The sequence below is a fragment of the Gekko japonicus genome, unplaced genomic scaffold, assembly GCF_001447785.1.
Source record: "Gekko japonicus isolate JY-2015 unplaced genomic scaffold, Gekko_japonicus_V1.1 scaffold1579, whole genome shotgun sequence".
Classification (NCBI taxonomy): domain Eukaryota; kingdom Metazoa; phylum Chordata; class Lepidosauria; order Squamata; family Gekkonidae; genus Gekko; species Gekko japonicus.
Genome location: NW_015161443.1, coordinates 405097 through 424749, shown reverse-complemented (window position 1 = coordinate 424749; position 19653 = coordinate 405097). Strand labels below are relative to the sequence as shown.

At 46.1% G+C, this 19653-nt stretch overlaps 1 protein-coding gene across 1 annotated transcript in view; it reads right to left on the bottom strand.

Annotated features, from left to right (window-relative positions):
• Positions 1 to 1346: 1346 nt before the first annotated feature.
• Positions 1347 to 19653, bottom strand: part of LOC107125606 (keratin, type II cytoskeletal 1-like) — a 22207-nt gene continuing 3900 nt past the window's right edge. Inside the window, exons 3-9 of the mRNA XM_015429037.1 lie at positions 18202 to 18241; positions 13548 to 13643; positions 12148 to 12312; positions 11317 to 11442; positions 10167 to 10387; positions 7902 to 7930; positions 1347 to 4305 (exon numbers count right to left, since the gene is read on the bottom strand). Of these exons, the coding sequence (XP_015284523.1) occupies positions 2897 to 4305; positions 7902 to 7930; positions 10167 to 10387; positions 11317 to 11442; positions 12148 to 12312; positions 13548 to 13643; positions 18202 to 18241 (2086 nt within the window). The 3' untranslated portion in view covers positions 1347 to 2896. The remainder of the gene's footprint in view (positions 4306 to 7901; positions 7931 to 10166; positions 10388 to 11316; positions 11443 to 12147; positions 12313 to 13547; positions 13644 to 18201; positions 18242 to 19653) is intronic.

Here is a 19653-nt window from a genome sequence, read left to right as displayed (position 1 = left end):
GTTTTGCTCCTTCTAGTGGTTGATTCAATATTACACTGGTTTATTTCCAGCATTAAAACCTGCAGTTTAAATCTGCAGGGAGAGATGCCGGATGTAAATGGGTATGATATCAAATCAACCAGGAGAGAGAGAAAACCATGAAGAAAGGGGGGGGGGGATTAAAAGAAACAGGAACTTACAACCAAGGAAAATAAGAATGTGAAAAAGGATTCACAGTATGATGTTATTTTGGTTGATTGCAAGAAAAGGTATAACCTGGATTGTGGGTTTTGCTTTTGGATCTTTCTTTGGACCTGCAAACCCTGGTTGCTTAGTGGAAGAGAGCCATTTTCCAGCCCATTGCATAACATACTCTCCAAATGACTATTTTTAAGGTCTCAAAAGGATTTTAGCCTTCTTCTGAAGCCAACATTTAACTTGAGCAGGGGCGGTCCTTCCAAAGCGAGTGCTTTAATCTGTTTTTCTTGTAAAGAAATCCAATCTATTTTTCATGGACATTATCAGTTTTAGGTACATCGGGGGGAAAAATGATAAAAGTTCTCATTTGGCAGTAGGGTTTCCCCCTCAAATGGCATGGCCCCGCCCCCAGCGTGTGACGTCACTTCCGGGTGACGCACACGCGGCGCACGCGCACGAGGTTGACGCCGGCCGGGAGCCCCCCGCTCCCGGCCAAAATCTATTTGGCCACCCTATTTGGCAGATTGGACCAAAAGATATCTGGCTGGCCTCAACCAGGACCAGGGCCTTTTCTGACCTGGCTCTAGCCTGGTGGAACTCTTTGCCGAGTGATATCTATGCTCTGTCTGATCTGTTAAAGTTTCATAAGGCATATAAGGCACGGATGTTTTGCCAGGCCTTTGGCTGAGGCCAGCCTCCCCACTAGGGCTGCCAAATGCCCCCGGGGGCGGAATTCCCCCCGCTTTCAAGCCCCGATTCCTGCTCCCGCGGAATCGGGGCCCAGGGGAAACCCCACCCCAGCTGGGTGGTGCACACACGCACGATTGAGAAGCCGGTCGGGAGCCCCCCGCTCCCGGCACAAATCCATTTGGCAACCCCACTCCCCACCCTGATGACTGGATGCTAGCACTGCCATCTTGTTTCTAAAATGTTTAAATGTTTCTGAATGTTTCAAATTTTGTATTTTTAATGGCTTTAACTTATTTTACATGGTCACAAACCAGATTGTTGTGGACTGCCGTGAGCTCTGCGCAAGTGAGGAAGGGCTGTCAAAAAACCCTAATTTAATAAATAAACAAATGAATGTTTAACTTTATTTTAAAAAATAACCAGTTATTAAAAGTCTACCCATGAAAGACAATATTCAAAAAGAACAAAAATTACCCCCCCCCAAATCAGAATATCAAATATGAATTGTGATAGCTTAGCAAAGTTCAAAATTTCCACAGAATGTCCTTTTGATTCTAGTCTGGTCACTTTTTATTCCAGAAGGCATTCTTGCTAAGATATCACTGACAACAGTTTGATTCTTCATGCATTTTATTGTAGAGAAGAGCAGAAACGTGGACATTTTTGACCACCTGCCAAGTGTAATGTAACATTGTGACAATTTTATGCACTGAGATGAGAAACACCCGCCAAGCCCAAACACACCAGCTGGAGGCGTAGCACCCGGGGACAATCAGCTGCATGCGAAAGTGCAGAGCTTTCAATCTGATACAGGGCCAACAGTGGCCACGAAGAAGAAAGATGGGGGTCATATGAAAATGGTACTTTGGGTTATGCATTGAGCTCTGCTTATAGGAGAAATGCTTATTGCTTGGGAAACCACTGGCCACAAATGACAAGCGCTACTGCTGCAACATAGCTGGTGGATCTAAACAAGCTGCGTGGTTGCCAACCAATGGCACAAGCAAAATCACAGGAATACCAGTTCTAAGTTTCTATTTCTTTCAAAGAAGCTGGTCTCTAGCCTTCATGGCAATGGGAAATAACTTTCTGTCCAAGGATTAGCATTCAGAAATCTTTCATATAGGGAATCTGTTACTTTTTTTGGGGTCAGGAGACTGGGCATCTGAATCCCACATCCTTCTCCATAGACAAAAAGTCATTTTTTCCCTCTGTCTTTGCATGGTTGTTCATCTCCAGTCTCTTTATACTTATGATTCCCATAATTGCTATCCCTGCCAGTAAATCCTCTGTTCTGCACCCATCCCCCATTTGCATAACAGGTGGTCTAAAATTATAACGTAACATTGGTTGACTTTGCACATTGTGATTTCTGAACATGTGTTCTACCAGTCACATTTTGTTTTCTCATGCTAATACAGCTTGTTTATCAAATTGTCTAGAATGAGTTTACACTGAACGCTACCATGAAACAGGGTAATGAATGCATAAAATGGAAAAGGTTTTTCTTTAAAAATGTGACAAATATATTTGCAACAGCCAGCACAGTAATATTGCAATGAAAATGGTCACAAGTTTCTTGCAGTGTAATCCTAAACAGAGTTATACAATTCAGAGGCATAACTCTGTTTAGGACTGTGCTCTTAATGAATGTTGCAAAGAGAAACTAAAAAAAAAAAAATCTTTAATGCAGTCCCTACTAGTAAAGACTATGGATTTCTTCTATGCTTTGGAGATAATGGGTAGGAAAAATTAATAACAATACAAAGGTTATGTTTCATGAAGGTACAACTGTCTCAAGGGAAATCTGTGTGTGCACATGTGTAAAACATAGCAGTGAGTAGCACACACCTTGTTTGAAGGAAGTAATAAATTCACTGGAATGCAAATGCAAAACAGCATCAATGTTGTGAAAAAATGATTACATGACCACATCTGCATTCCTGTAATCTTGGTGGGAGCTCCAGTTTCTGTTGCTGCCAGCAAGTCCTAATCGCTTCCAAGACGTTGGCTTGGCATAAAGATTCATTCATGCATTCATGACGGGGCCTCCAACTCCAGGGTAGCAGACACCCAGTGGGGATGCTACTGCTCCAGGGTAACACACACCGAGTGGGGAAATTACTTCTACACAAGGTTCACTCCCGATGCCTACACCCCGAACACTTACAGAAGGGACACCAACAGGTGGGAATCCAACTGCTGGTATTCCTACAGTGGGCACACATCCTACATTTAAACCTCCCCCAATTCCAGGACATCCCCCCACAATTACAGGGCCACCTACAATCTTGGGAACAAAGCCTCCACCTCCATATGGGATGCCACCAGAAGTCCAGCCTCCAGAGACACCTTGCTGGCCCATATTACTGGCTGATCCTTGTGCACTTCTGGAACTATATCCCCTTCCTGAGTATTCTGCCCCTCCAGAGCCTTGACCCCCACTAGTGCTGCTCCTTGGGCAGTATTCACCACTTCTCGAGCTCCAGTTTCTGCGTCCTCCACTATATTGTCCACCAGACCCCCCTCCAAGTCCTCCACCATTTTCTTGGCCAGAGCCTCCACTGTCTCCTCCATGGGAGCCTCTACCTGACATTCTTCTCCTACGTCTTCCAGATTCTCCATCATTTCCTTCTCCACGTCCTCCACTGTAGTCTCCACCATATCCTCCTCCACCACTGTATCCTCCGCCACAGCTTCCACCATATCCTCCTCCACCACTGTTTCCTCCGCCAGAGCTTCCACCATATCCTCTGCCAGAGCTCCCACCATATCCTCCTCCACCACTGTTTCCTCCGCCAGAGCTCCCACCGTATCCTCTGCCAGAGCTTCCCCCATATCCTCCTCCACCACTGTTTCCTCCGCCAGAGCTACCACCATATCCTCTGCCAGAGCATCCACCATATCCTCCTCCACCACTGTTTCCTCCGCCAGAGCTTCCACCGTATCCTCTGCCAGAGCTTCCACCATTTCCTCCTCCACCACTGTTTCCTCCGCCAGAGCTCCCACCATATCCTCTGCCAGAGCTTCCACCATATCCTCCTCCACCACTGTTTCCTCCGCCAGAGCTTCCACCGTATCCTCCACCAGAGCTTCCACCGTATCCTCCTCCACCACTGTATCCTCCGCCAGAGCTTCCGCCATATCCTCTACAATAGCCACCAGCCATCGCTCCTCCATATCCTGTTCCACAGCCGCCACTCCAGCTCCTACGTCTTCCATATCCTCCATCATTTCTTCCTCCACTGTACCCACCACTGTAGTCTCCACCATATACTCCTCCACAGCAGTAGCTCCCACGTCTTCTGCATCGTCCAAATCCTCGTCTGCAGAAATCTGCACCATAGCCTAATCCACATACTCCACCATATCCTCCTCCAATTGGACCATATGCTGGGTAGCCAATGACATCTTCAGTATAGGGAGGCTTGACAACATCTAGAAAGGATAATATATACACAGAAATTTCAGGTTAAATGTAGAACTTTGGGTGAATGAAGTCATGTAAAAATTGGCTGCTGGATCAGACCAGTGTCATCCACTGCAACATTCTGTTTCACACAGTGGCCAGCCTGAAGCCTGTGAGAGGTTTATGGGAATAGTACAAACTGAGGCCAGCAGTACCTCAGAGACCAACAAAATTTCCCAGAGTATAAGCTTTCATGAATTAAAGTTCATTTAATCAGAGACAGAGGTGCAGGCATACATAGGGTTGCCAAGTCAGTCAGTCAGTCATTTATTACGGCAACAAGCCATAGAACACACATGCTTAAATATAACATTCATAACATTCATATAACTGAATTTAGGGCAGTAAAATAAAACTCTATAAAATACAGTTGAGTGTAATAAAGTAAAAGAAGAACATAAAACAGAGACTATTAGGCAACTATTATTATATATCTGATAGTGTATTTTGGATGCAGTAGCATGCTACGCAAAATTTTGCAACAGTTTCGGTAATTGTCCGGTTCCCATCAATTAATAATCGGTTACATTGCTCAGCACCTTATTGTCCCACCATATCTGTTATAAGAGGAGTAATATATTTGTCACGGATCTTGTTATACCAGTTACATCTGAGCATCATGTGCTCAATAGTTTCTGTCTCTCCTGAGCCGCATCGACAAATTCTATATTCAGTGGGGATCCTTTTGAATCTGCCCTCAAGCATCGCGGAGGGGAAAGCCTCACATCTGGCTAATGTGAAGGTTTTCCTAAACTTGTGAGTATCAAGCTGTGATAAATAGGACATGGGTTGCAAGCGATATTTGACAGAATCTAGGGCTCTAAACTTAGGACATCTAGGACATAGGGTTGCCAAGTCAAAATGTCTTACTGGCGGGGGAGCCTCGCCGAGCTCTGGGAGCCATTCTTCGATGTGTGCGTGCGCATGAAGCACGTGCATGCCGCCAGCACATCACCAGAATCGATGCACAACATCAATCACGTTGAAGGCATGGCCCCGATCGTCGGAGGGAAAACCATAGAGTTTTCCCTCTGGTGATCGGGGCCATGCCCCCAATGTGATTGACGTGGTTGCATCACCTCTGGTTGCATCACAGCAGCGGAAATCGGGCCTCCGAAGCGGGGGTTTACCCGCCACCCACCCCCACTTGGCAGCCCTAGGCGTACAAGGGTCAAAGCCTTCCCCTGGAGTTGCTTCCCCGCGTGGGAACTGACATGTCGTGTTATTCTGCCTCTGAATGTGGAGATCCCATTCTAGCCATCATACCTAAAAGCCACAAATGGACGTGAATTTGTCCCATCCCCTTTTAAAGTCATTACCTCATCCCACAGCTGTGAATTCCACAAGTTAACTATACGTTGTGTTCCTCATAGGCATCCTGAATCTACAGCCCATCAACTTCACTGGGTGCCCCAAAGGGGTAGCAATATGGTACAGGAAGAAAAAGTTCTCTCTCGCCTAATTCTCCATGTAATTTCATAAACCCCTATTATGTCCTGCCTTAGCCACCTATTCTCTAAACTTGTGTGTTTTTATCTGACCTTTCCTTACAGAAGCTTAGTCTGGCATACATCATTTCGCCCCCACTATTTTATCATCACAACAACACCTAGGAGAATGAGTTAGGCTGAGAGAAAGTGACTGGTCCAAAGTCACCCTCGTCAGAGTAAGGATTTGAGCCTGGGTCTCCCAGGTCTCCTAGTCGGACAGTCTAACCACTGCACCATACTGGCAGTCATGGGATTGCCCCAGAAACAGACTACAGTGAGCCACCAGCAAGACGTTACCATTTACATTACTCCTCCAGAGCCAGCTTTTAGTCTTTCCCAAAATGCTGGATCACATGTTGCATGCACACAGGCACTATAAATAGACAAGCAACATGCAGGCAATTTTAAGATGAGGAAAGGAACATCTTGTCTCCAGAAGAACATCATATCTTCTTCAATGTAAATACGGCAAGAGTTTCCAGGGCTAATGTCCCAAACAAATTCTACTTGGCAAGTCCCTAGGGGCACTAGCGATTACCATTAAAAAAGATAAATCTCAGCCACCAAGCTTTAACTACCACAGCCTGGATGGGACCGAAAGCGGGACAGGCAAGCAGCGGGACATGGGCTAGAGGGATATCAGCATTCCATAGGGGCCGGCCAAGGCAACACACCAAGGCAAGGAAGGGAAGGAAACAAACACAGGAGTGGGTGCGGGTGAAGGGATGAAAGGTCACTGCCACTGGATCTGAAGCAACTTTCCTGTCAAACATTCTCTTCCCTGACTTTTGATCCTGAATATTGCTGCTGAAGGCAGCCATCATCATAAGATAGGGAATAATAAATCAAACAGAAAAACTCAACCAAATGAAATGACCGGTAGCTTCCAGAATCCAGCCACAACACCTTAAAGGGGTGGGTGGGGGGCAGAGTTCCACAAGGGAATTGCCACTGCTGAGAAGGCCCTGCCTACTTTAATCATCCACTTGCCCTCCAAGATCAGGGACACCTGGAGAAGGACTTCCCCAGAAGACCTTACTAGATGGGTAGGTTAAAAGTGGAGTAGGGAACCCTTCAAATACCCTGGGACCAATGCTCCCTCTAAGCCGTGGGGTCTTGTGTGAAAAAATTCTACTTTGTGAGCGACTGGCTATTAAAGTTGTGAGCGAGCAATTTGGCTACTGCATAAATTAGTCTGTTCTGGAGCCATCCTTCCTGAGCTAAGACAAAAGTGTGTGAGCCGGAGGCTAAAAAATTATGAGCTAGCTCACACTAACTCAGCTTAGAGGGAACACTGCCTGGGACCAGATATTCTGGGCGGCAAGGATGCTTTTCCCTAGTGCATTCATGGATTTTAAAAGTAAGGGAATGCATTCGCCCAATAAAATACTTTAGTATTTTAAAGGTTTGAATTAGAAGTTGACATGTAATGGAATTTGGGATCTGAGAATGTTTGATTGCTGGCAGCTTAATGAGATTTAGTATTTAATGTCTGCTTGGATCAAAACAATCTAGAGCTGCCAACAAGAAGCTCAACACTGCAATCCTATGCATAGTTAAGTGGAAGTAAGCCCCACTGAATACAGCAAGACTTATTTCTGCATCAGGTTGTGCTATAAGACACTCAGTGGTCAGAAATCCCATGTGGTATAGTGCTAAGAGGGTTCAGGATCTGGAAGACCCCACTTTGCCATGGAAGTTTGTTGGGTGACCTTCAGCCAGTCACACACTCTCAGTCTAACCTACCTCACAATGTTGCGAGAATAAAATGGTGAGGAGAACATTATAAGCTGATTTGGGTTCCCAGTGGAGAGAAAGGCAGCTTATTAAATGATGTAAATAGTAAGTAATATACAGACAATGTATGAGGTAAAATCTCACATTCAGCACTTTGAATGTTAAGTATTTATTTTTAGCTTTTAAAGTTATTATATTCATAATCTTGGTGAATTTTAAATATTTGTTTTTTAAAAAATTTTAAATACTTATTTCTGTCCCGCTTCAGCTCAAAAGACGGCAACAACAGCATTGCAAAATGAGTTATTCTAATACAACATACCCTCATTTATACTTACCGATACTGACAAAATTGCCTGCGTAGATCCTATTCAGGTAAAAGAAAAGAGAATAATTATTGTAGATCTGGGAAGAATTCACTAACTTCTCCTGCGCGAGTCTCATTGTAATGCATTGGAACTGCAGAAAGCATACTCATACAACTAGCACTGCGTTGAATTAGTTTCATGGGGTGCACCCAAGAAGTAGAGTTGGCTTTGCCCACTGGGGGTAGGAGTTCTCCAGCCACAGTGGGCCTTTCCCACTGGCACTCCAGCAGTCTTCAGGAGAGAGAAAAAATGCAGTCAGTGACAGTGTGACGTCACTTTCAGGAGAACCCAGATGTGATGACACACTTCTCTAAGAATTGCCAGAAACTCTGTGATAAAACCCAGAAGTGATGTCAGTCTACCCTAGGAATCACTGAAAGATCTATGGTTTTACCATAGTGTTTCTGGTGATTCCTAGAGAGGTGTGATGACCAGTGTTCCCTCTAAGCTGAGTTAGTGTGAGTTATCTCACAGTTTTTTAGCATCTGGCTCACACATTTTTGTCTTTGCTCAGGAAGGAGGGCTCCAGAGCAAACTAATTTATGCAGTAGCCAAATCGCTCGCTCACAACTTTAATGCCAGTAGCTCACAAAGTAGAATTTTTGCTCACAAGACTCCGCAGCTTAAAGGGAGCATTGGTGATGACACCTTTTCTCAGAAGTGAGGTCATGCCATTGCTCACATGTCCCCCCTCCCTGTCTCCTGCTGGTTGCCATGCCAGACTTGGCAACCTCAACAAAAATTTACTATTGGGCTGATCTTATTTATAAAGCAACAGCCACATGCTTTCTTGGCAGTAGGGTTGCCAGGTGCCTCCTGGCTACCGATAGGAGGTGGGGGGGCACCAGGGAAGGTGTCTGAGGGTATCATGGCAGCAACTGGCACCCTGTCGGGGACCCTTGGTCTAGAATGACAGGCAGTGGTTGTCCAGCATCTCAGGCAGAGTTATTTTGCATCACCTACTACTTGGTCCTTTGTAACTGGAGACAGATGGGCTTGAACCTGGGATCTTCTGCATACAGAGCAGATGCTCTACTACTAAGCCACAGCTTTCTCTGAAAGTGCCAATAAAATGCCCCTGTCACACGGGCCCCGGTCACACGGCAGGAAACTGCAGCAAAGGAGAATTTTTGCTCACAAGACTCCACAGCTTAGAGGGAGCATTGGTGATGACACCTTTTCTCAGAAGTGAGGTCATGCCATTGCTCACATGTCCCCCCTCCCTGTCTCCTGCTGGTTGCCATGCCAGACTTGGCAACCTCAACAAAAATTTACTATTGGGCTGATCTTATTTATAAAGCAACAGCCACATGCTTTCTTGGCAGTAGGGTTGCCAGGTGCCTCCTGGCTACCGATAGGAGGTGGGGGGGCACCAGGGAAGGTGTCTGAGGGTATCATGGCAGCAACTGGCACCCTGTCGGGGACCCTTGGTCTAGAATGACAGGCAGTGGTTGTCCAGCATCTCAGGCAGAGTTCTTTTGCATCACCTACTACTTGGTCCTTTTTAACTGGAGACAGATGGGCTTGAACCTGGGATCTTCTGCATACAGAGCAGATGCTCTACTACTAAGCCACAGCTTTCTCCGAAAGGGCCAATAAAATGCCCCATACTTAGTTGAGCAATGAGTTAGGATCTAATCCACTGCTTTAGTCCATATATATTGCTGTGGACAGTACATTTTTCAGAAAAGGAATGTCTGGCACCAGCCAAAGGTAGGGTCAGCCTGACCTCTACACAAACCTGGATGATTGCCTAGGGCTCGAGAGTTAGGGGAGTGCCAGATAGTCTGTGCTGAGTGGAGGCAGCACTGTCTTAGTACCATTGGCCTATGTAGCCTAGGGCTGCCAACAAGCTAAACTGTCCTGCCCTTTAACAGAGGGTCATTGGGATGACTTCTCACTTTATTCTCTAATGAATGGGCCCTACTTTGCCTAGAGCACTGAAACCTCTTGGGCCAGCTCTGAGAACTTCTGTGCATGGAGGATATTCAGGGAGGTGGCTGAATAAAGTCTGCCGCCGCCTCTGGTATTCCAAGGAGGACTCCCATTCAAGCACTTGCCAGAGTCGACCCTGCTTAGCTTCTGAGATCTGATGAGATCGGGCTTGCCTGGACTATCCAGGTCAGGTCAGGAGAAACATCTTTGTGGATATCAAAGGAGGCTAAACTACCTTTAAGATTTGCAAAATTTCTGGGATGTTTGTGCAAGCAGATCTTTAGAGTCAAACATTGTCACCTGCTCTCTTCTCCCTCCAGCATTGTCTTGTATGTAGCAATTTCAATATCCAGGGCCAGCTTGGTGTTCAAAAGCTCGTGGTAGTCCTTCAGCAAGCGAGCCAGGTCATCCTTGGCCTTCTGTAGTGCTGTTTGCAGCTCGGTTTGCTTATCCCGGGCATCTTTAAGAGCAACGTCACCACGCTGCTCAACATCACAAATGGATGACTGCAAACAATCAACCTGTCAAAAAAAAAGAAGCCCACAACTGAGTTGATTCAGAGGAGAAATGGCACCTGTATACATGTGTTAAGTCCAGGGGAACTCATTAGCATAACTCATTAGCATATGCCACACCCCCTGACATCATAAGGCCCAGCGGTGGACCTGCAAGGCCGGTGGGAGTGCGAGGAAGCCCCGCCAAGTCCCTCCCTGGCCCCAGGCAAGCAGGGGTGGGGAGAGCCGGGGAGGAAGCAACTTACCCTCCCTCTTCTCCTGCCTCCTCCTGGCTGAATGAGGGCTGGAAGCAGGGCGGCCGGAAACAGGGGGCGGGGCTTCACAACATGGATCAACATCTGATAGCCAGAACAGCTTTTACATTGCAGCTATCCTGCTTTTAAACTCTCCCGGCTAATGTAGCCACGCCTACTGTACATTTACCAACCAATAAGGTTGTATGCATAAGGACCAATCACGGATGTTCCCACTCAGGGAGCTTGCTGACAAGTGATTGGTTGGTTCTTCCTGGGCTATCAATGCGATTGGATGGATTTGGATCCTCGCCCAGGACGAAGCTTAACATTGTACTTCAGTTAGATGATTCATGTATTGCAATGGCAGCTATTGAATACATTACAACATGTTATCACAGTAATAAGTGTAAAGCAATGACCTTAATGAATGTCAGCAAATAAATTCAGAACCTGATTTGGCCATATCATGATGTCACTGAGAGCAACTGAGAGCAACAGTGATTGGGCTCCTTTTAATAAATAAGCATATTTATTTATTTAGCAAATAGTACTGGGAAAACTCCAAAATGAGGAGATATGTTTCAATTCTGTGGGAAAAGGTCCACCCCTCAGAAATGACAAGATTATTTCAGCTACATTGTACTAGGATATAGCCATCAGATCCAGAGAAGAAACAATATATGCCATGGTCTGGCCTACCTGCTTCTTCACTAAGTCATGTTCAGACTGCAACTTATTGAACAACCGGGTCAGATCAGCAATCGCGTGTTGGTTGATCTTCAGATCATTAGAATATTTCCCTTTCTGCTGCTGAAGCTCTAGGAACTGAGATCCGGAAACAAAAAACAGGCCTGTTACTAACATTTTTGCTCAAAGTGAATTTTGTGGGTACTTCCTCCAGTGAAACACATGAAGACTTTTTGATAAAAGTCCACGAGTTTCAGTGAAACTAGCAAAATTTCTCAAGGTTGAGTTTCTGCACATACCCAGCTTGTCACCAGGTTTCAACTGAAGCAAATGTTGAAGTGAATTTAGACATTCCTTCTCAGGCAAAACGTCTGAGGAATTCTGAGAAAACCCAGTGAACTCTGGCAGTGAAAAGGCAGTGAAAGTTCTTGGGAATGGGACAAGGTTCTCATACATCCTATATCTTAGTTGTTATGGCAAAGCACAAAATCACAGCAGCCGCTGGAAATCACAGTTCAGCAGCCAAAGTAGGAAAATGGAAAACACCCCAGGAAGAGCTTAGGTATCGCTTTCCCCATAATGTCCCTGTGCTGTTCACACCAAGTAGCCAACAGCTGAGATTGTACAAACCCGAACCAGGGCATGCCTCTTGAACCACTACAAATACGTTCGTTGTGTGCTGTGGCAGTGGATGGACTCGCTAGATGAGAACATCCAAGAACAGTGCACTCCTAAGCACAGTTACACCCTCCTAATCCCACTGACTTCAATTGACCTGGGAAAGTGCAACTCTTTTGAGGACTGCCCTGCAAATAAGTGTAGTGCAGCTGTGCTCTTTCCTACCCTGCTTTCGTATAAAGCATTCGCCTCTTCTTTGCTCTTCTGGGCGATGCTCTGATACCAGGCTTCGACATTTTTGATAATGAGGTCAGCATCTATGTTTCGGCTGTTGTCCATTTGCAGAAGGATGTTTGTGTCGCAGACATGACAGTCTAGCTGTGCTAGCTCCTGCAAGGCAAAAGTTTGTGTCAGAATCAGGTGTCCAAGAAAGTCCATTTCCTTTCCATCCCTTCTGTGGTTGGTTTACTAAAAGAGAAAATGGGCTGAAGCAACTGAGTGCTAAACTGAGACCATGTTGCCAAATGAATAGGGGGTGCCTGTGGTTAATCAGTGGTAAATGGCAAATTACTTTCTACACGCTCCATGTGCTGGCAACCCTCCTGTGATTACAAAAGTCCCAGCCCACTTAAGCCATGAGTGTCAACCTACTTATTCCCATTGACTAATCTCCTGCATCTCCTGATCATTACAGACTAGTTATATAAATTTGTTTAAGACTTGGCACCCAGATTTGCTCATTTTTAACTTCCCTTCCCACTTCATGCTGTTTATATTACATTGGATCCTTTGGTAAATTTCTGCTAATGGATGGGTGGTTTTGCCCAGTTGCCCTCTGCGGCTGCAGACCTCCAGGTTGCTCTTCATCCTGTTCTTGAGGGTCCCTTGTGCCGCACCCCAGAAGTAACATGTCAAAGATCATTTGGGGCTGCAGTGGGAGGGGCAAGGTGAGGAATCACAGATATGCTTTCTGTGAGCAGAGATGCACTGTGGGTAGGGGGTTGGAATGGCCCCTTCCAACGCTATCATTCTATGATTCAAGGCAGATAGTAGGCAGTTATATTGAATTGTAAACCGCCTTGGATGCACGAGGCAGATTGTAGGCATATTGAATTGTAAACCGCCTTGGATGCAATGGCAAAAAAGTAGCATATAAACATGTTTAAGAAATAAACATATAAATATATGCTCAGAAAAGGGGAAGAAAAACATCCTTGTGATCTTTTTTTGCTAATTCTGTGAGGCCTATTTTGTAAGTTTGGATAGATATTCCCGTTACCTTCCTGTTACCAGAGATAACTCTGTTCCCACAGTCACTAGGATGCCCCTTTAGAGACACCTCCAGCTAGGTGAGAACTGCAGTTCTGAGAGCCTTCCCTGTGCAATGGGACACTGCCCATATGGGTGGGGATGGAGATCATGGTGGCAGAAGTGTGTGAGGTCAACTGTGGGAACAGTTTTGGGGCTGTGAGGCAGGACCGTGGGGCAGTGAGGTAGGGGTGGTAGCCTCAGATAACAAAATCCTCCGAGCCTCCACTGGGCACAGAGGGCCACCCTGAATCACATTTACAATCTTCAGAGCCTGAAAGTCTCTTCACCATAGGATTTCTGTGGTTCACCCTTACCTCTGCATGGACACATCTACGGAATTCCAGCTCCCGACTCAGCAGATCCACTTTCCCCTCCAGCTCTGCCTTGCTCAGAAAGATACAGTCCACATCCTAAAAGAGGGTTTAACAGCCGATTCAACAGGATAGACCAAGTGTAGCTAAGAGCAGGGGTCTTGTTGTAGAAAAAGAGCTGCCGGAGCTCATTAGCATAACTCATTAGCATAACTTATTTGCATATGCCACACCCCCTGACATCACCGGAAGTGTGTCAGAAGGCCCGGCTACTTACCCTCCTGCTTCATCCTCATTCCCAAACGGAATGAGGATCGAAGCAGGGGGCGGGGTAAAGAAGGGGGCGGGGCTTCACCACGTGACCGCCCCGCCCCCTAGAGGTTCTCTTCCGGAGCTCCGTACCTGAGAGCTCCCCCCCGACTAGAGCCCTGGCTAAGAGTGTAGTGGCAAAGACAGCTGAAGCTTGAAGAGATTCTGAACAAGCATCTAAATCATTTCATACATCTGGGAAGCAATACAAAAATATTGCACTTTTTTGTACAATCATGTATATTATCCACCAATAAATTATACAACAGGAAGAAATTTGCTCCTGTACCCCCAGTTCTCTGCAAATGTTGATGCGGAATATTCTCTGGGTGCATGAATAATATTTGATGTTTGGTTGCAGTGGTATTTGACAGGTGGCTGGCAGTATAGGTCCATCTTCATCAATGGCAGAGGGAGCAACGTAGCAGTGGCATTGTAAGCAGAGCTCTATACCCTTCAATGCCCATTTGGTGGATTTGAAAGGCTGTAACTCTGTTTAGGTTGGCTCAGTGGGTCTCTGACAACAGACATGCGATAAGTAATCAGTCTTTAATATGTGGTGACTGGCATGTAAATGTATTTAGTAAACTGTTTATTTAGTCTTTTAGCTAATCCTTGCCCTGACCTGGATAGCCCAGGCAAGCTTGATCTTGTCAGATCTTGGAAGCTAAGCAGGGCCAACCCTGGCATGTATTTGGATGGGAGACCTCCAGTCCAGAGCATACCAGGGCTGGGAGGCAGGGGCAGACTATCAAGCCAATTCTCTGAATGTCCTCTGTGCCCCAGTAGGGGTCGCCAGAGGTCACAATGATTTCCAGGTACGGACACCCCGCCCACACACACACACACACAAATGCAAAAATACCAAAAAACAAAACAGGCTAATTTCAAGGACAATTTCTTATTGCAGAACTTCTGACATTTCAAAATCCTGCAAACTTTCAGTTCTATTGAGAATGTTGCTTTTCTATGCAGGGAGGAGAAATTAAAGAATCTCCAGGGAGGTGAACACAAGCCCCTTATAGATGACATTAGGTGGACTAAAATCAGTGTGTGTATAGGGGTGTGGGCAGAAGTGGAAGGCCCACACCCCTGCCTATATGTGATCACCGGCTTGTCAGCACAAAGTCTATGAGCACAGGGAATGTGCATGTGTGGTTGGGGTGCTGCTTTGTCCGGTCCAAGGAAGGGAGTTTATGTACACTTCCTACTCCTGAAGACTTTACACTTGCAAGTGTTTCCCTACTTAACCCTGCTCCCATTTTGCCCTCCAGGCACAAGCCCAAGTATAACACAAGGTACAACAGAGAATGTTTGTGTTTGAAGCCCACTCTCCGTTCCATTTATCACCATTATTGGAGCCAAAAAAAGTCTTCCTTACCGAAGGTATACTTCACAGTTAAACAACAGCCGTCAGACTTAGTCAAAGCCAAGAAGCTCCAGTTTGCCAGTGACCAGTGGGAACTATTGATCAGGGCATCCAGGTCAAATGATTGTGGAAAAATTTGGGGCCCTAATTTCTGGCGCTTCTCGGGGGAAATTAATTTCATCACCATCAATTCCCTCCCATACCTGGTTTTCATATTTCTGAAACCTTTTTAATGAAAATGGTGCAAGTTTTCCCAAAACCACAGAATGTGATTCCCCTGAGACCCCCGAGTGGCCACCTGCGTCTCCTGAGGATATTATTACCCTGATCACTTATCTCAAACCAAAAAAAGCTCCTGGCCCTGATGCAGTCTCACCCAGAACTACTGAAGTCTCACCCAGAATGGTGGGCGCCTCCTTTGTCTGCTTTATTTTCCTTAATAAATAACACTAGAATAATGCCAAAGTCATGGACAAACACAATCATTGTCCCTGTTTTGAAAAAGGGTGATCCTTCCTCTCCCGAAAATTATAGACCGATCAGCCTTTTACCAGTAGTTCGCAAACTTTATGCCAAACATCTTCTAATTAAACTAGATGGATGGATGACTGACCATAACATTCTAGGACCAGAACAAATAGGATTTTGTCGGGGAAAATCTACTCTGGACCACTGTGCAGTACTGTCACACCTTGTTACTAAATACAGTGGGAAACCAGGCAATAAGCTTTTTGCTGCCTTTTTAGACCTTAAGGTGACGTTTGATTCAGTCCCAAGAGACCTCTTATGGGACAAGAGGACTAGAATGAATATAGATCCCAGACTGCTTTTTTTAAATAATAATTAAAAAAAAACCTATATACACATACCAGTTGTCAGGTTAAATTCAATCTACAGGGAGATCTAACCCCCAAAATCCCTATTCACAAAGGTGTAAAACAGGGTTGCATCCTTGCCCCTTCACTTTTTAATTTGTTTCTAAACGACCTAGCTCCATCATTGTTTGAAATTGATGGGCATGTTCCCAATATTGGCCAACACCATATCCCAGTTCTTTTCAGGGCTGTTTTTGGGCAGGAACGCACAGGAACGGAGTTCTGGCTGGCTTCAGAGTTGGCCACGCCCACTACAGCCAAAATCTCTGCGTGCACGGCTACAGAGGGAAGGCCTGGAGAGCAGTGTTCCCTCTAAGCTGAGTTGGCGTGAGCTAGCTCACAGTTTTTTAGCCTTTGGCTCACACATTTTTGTCTTCACTCAAGAAGGATGGCTCCAGAGCAGACTAATTTATGCAGCCACCAAATCGCTTGCTCACAACTTTGATGCCAGTAGCTCACAAAGCAGAATTTTTGCTCACAAGGCTCCACAGCTTAGAGGGAACATTGCTGGAGAGCGACCCCCCCAAGCGACTCTGAGGCGGGGGGGCCAGGAGGCCCCCCGGGAGGGCGGGGAAGGATTGGGGAGGCATTTAAATGCCTCCCCGTGCCTTCCCCAGCCTGTCCAAGGGGCGGCTTGCCCAGGTTTCTCGCAGCCATGGGGCGCCCGGGCAAGCCAAGGGAAGGCAGCTTAAACTGCATTCCCTTCTCTTCAAGGGGGGGCTTGCCTGGGCTCTCATTAGCCGCTGGGCACCCGGGGAAGCCAAGAGAAGACATGGGGTGTGGCCTAATATGCTAATGAGCTGTGCTGTCAGGGGTGTGGCCTAATATGCTAATGAGTTCCTGCTGGGCTTTGTCTACAAAAAAAGCCCTGCAAAGACTGATTATGTTCCAGCAACACAGAATCCTGGGAATAGCTGAGAAGGAAAAGGGTGGGGGAATAGAATTAGCTGGCTCAAGTTCCTAAGAATCTGAAGAATCCTGGAGGGGATTCCCAAATTATACTCCTCCCACAGTGATGTCATTATCTCCTTATACATTGCTTCCTACTTATTTGACTGGTGTTGACAATGCAAAACATCTTAAATCTCTTGGCATGACATTGGGGGGGGGGCTGCATACATAAGGACCTGTATTCAGAGAAAAGATAATCCCCCCCTTAAAGGTGCCACTGGCAGGGGATGTAGGAGCAGGGATGCCAGATCCAGGCTGGGAAAGTCTTGGAGATTTGGGGATGGGGGACAATGCCAGAGAGCCCACCCTCCAAAGCAGCCCTTTTCTCCAGGGGAACTGATCTCTGTAGTCTGGAGATGAGTTGTAATTCTGTGGAATCCCCAGGTCCCACCTGGAGGCTGGCATCCCTACCCCCCTTCATGCACTTCATTTTCATATAATCTTTATGTAAAAATGTGTGGATCTATTATAGGAAGGGCAGCACTGGTGTTTTTCCCCCTTCCCCTGCAGCACGTCAGCAGTTTCAGATACGCCTATGGAAAGCGATTCAGCACCAGGCGTGAGGGTCTTTTTGCCACTTTCTGAATTGCACTGGGAATTCTGAGAGGATCAGACAGAGAGCCATCTATAAAAGCAGGGTTTTTTTTCTGGGGGAACACGCCGGAATGGAGTTCCAGAACCTCTTTGACAACATTCTTTTAACAATGTTTAAAAGTTCATGAGTTTTCAGTATACAGATTGAAAATTTCATTTCCCTCTTGAGAGTTCCGGCACCTCTTTTTTTTTTTTTTAAGTCCTGTATAAAAGTCTTTATAAGAAAGCAACAAGAACCCATGGTGGAAGACAAATGGTAGGGGTGTGGTGTGTGTTTTTGAGAGAGCTGAAGGTGATGTAATGTGGATACTGTCACTTCTGGTGTGTCACAAGCTTTTTTGTAGTGTGTCAGTGAGACAAAAGAAATAGGCATGTGCAGACCTAGTCTGACTCTCATTACAAGGTACAAAGAAGAAGAAATCATGATGATAAATTTCAGTGACCGAGACCAATGGCCATGCTTATCTCAACTGCAAAGTGTGCTTTGATTTGGTTCCTGTGGTAAATTTCCACTGACATAGGGGATTTCCATCAGTAGTATGGGACTTCCTTCACCTACCTCCCTGTTGCATTCCAAAAGGAGCTCCAAAATTTTGTTCCTGGGGGACAGGGAATCACCTGAAACACCATGAGGGGAGAGTCGGAAATCTGCAGTGGGGGAGGGGCATTGGCAAAGATCCTTTCCTTCCATTAGCAGAAATTATCACAGGCTCCCACCCATTATGTGGAATAAAAGGTAAAGGTTTCCCTTGCTCGAAAGCCAGTCAAATCCGACTCTAGGGCTGCGGTGCTCATCTCCGTTTCAAAGCCGAAGAGCCAGCGCTGTCCAAAGACGTTTCCGTGGTCATGTGGCCGGCATGACTAAGCACCAAGGCGCACGGAACGCTGTTACCTTCCCACTGAAGTGGTCCCTATTTATCTACTTGCAATTTCTTGCTTTTGAACTGCTAGGTTGGCAGGAGCTGGAACTAGAGACGGGCGCTCACTCCGTCATGCGGCAACTCGGGTCTCGAACTGCTGAACTACTGACCTTCCACAGCCTGCAGTTCAGCGTCTTAACCACTTGAGCCACCACAGCTCCTATTATGTGGAATATCCATGATCAAATTTTCCCAGGTTTTCTTTAACTTTAAAAAATTGAGGGGGGGGGGTTGGGCAGGGGTTAGTGAGTGATAACAAGGGTTTGGATTGGGACAATGTTGGGTAATTGGGGTAACAAGGAGAACCTATTGCCCACTGTGTTGTATCTCCTATGGCAGCCTGGGATACCCAACTTTCTTTCAGCCTGTGGACACCTTTGGAATTCTGACACAGGGTGATGGACACAGCCACAAAATGGCTGCCACAGGTGGTGGGGCACAACCACACAGAGGAAGCCCAAGTGGAGAGGAGGGATGATTTTAAAAATACACTGGGAAAGAGCAGCGAGAGAGAAGAAAACCAGCACTGTGGTGGCAGCTCCTGCTTGCTGAAACAATGTTATTTCAAACTGGACAGCCAATCAGATCTCCAATGGGCAATCAGAAACTCTGATGGGCAAGATTCAGAACACCAGTTAGCCCTGACCACTTTCAAGAAGCACTAGGGGAGTGCCAGAAAAAAGGGGGGGGCTCCATGATGCTTATGGGCACCATGTTAGGGACCCCTGCCCTATGGAAATCCCTCTCCCTGAGTTTCTCAGTTTGCAGTAGGAAAAAAGTGTATGCAGCGCTTTATTTTCCCTTAGTGGGCATAATAGTAGTTCAGGAGACAGAAGGGGGTTTCTAATGGGAGAACAACACAAGGAGCTAAACAACTTCTCCCCAGAATGCTAAACCTGCAGCTGCATTTTAATGTTAAAAATATTGCAGGATTCTCTTATATAGCGTGAGGTTTGGGTTTGAGTTTCAATAAGAGGCAGTGTCTCCAAACATTGCTCAAGAATTGCACTTGCAGTTACCCTATCCCAGATTGACAACAGTATCTACCAGCCAAGGATTGCTGGGCACATTCTGAGCTTCTCAGGTTCAGC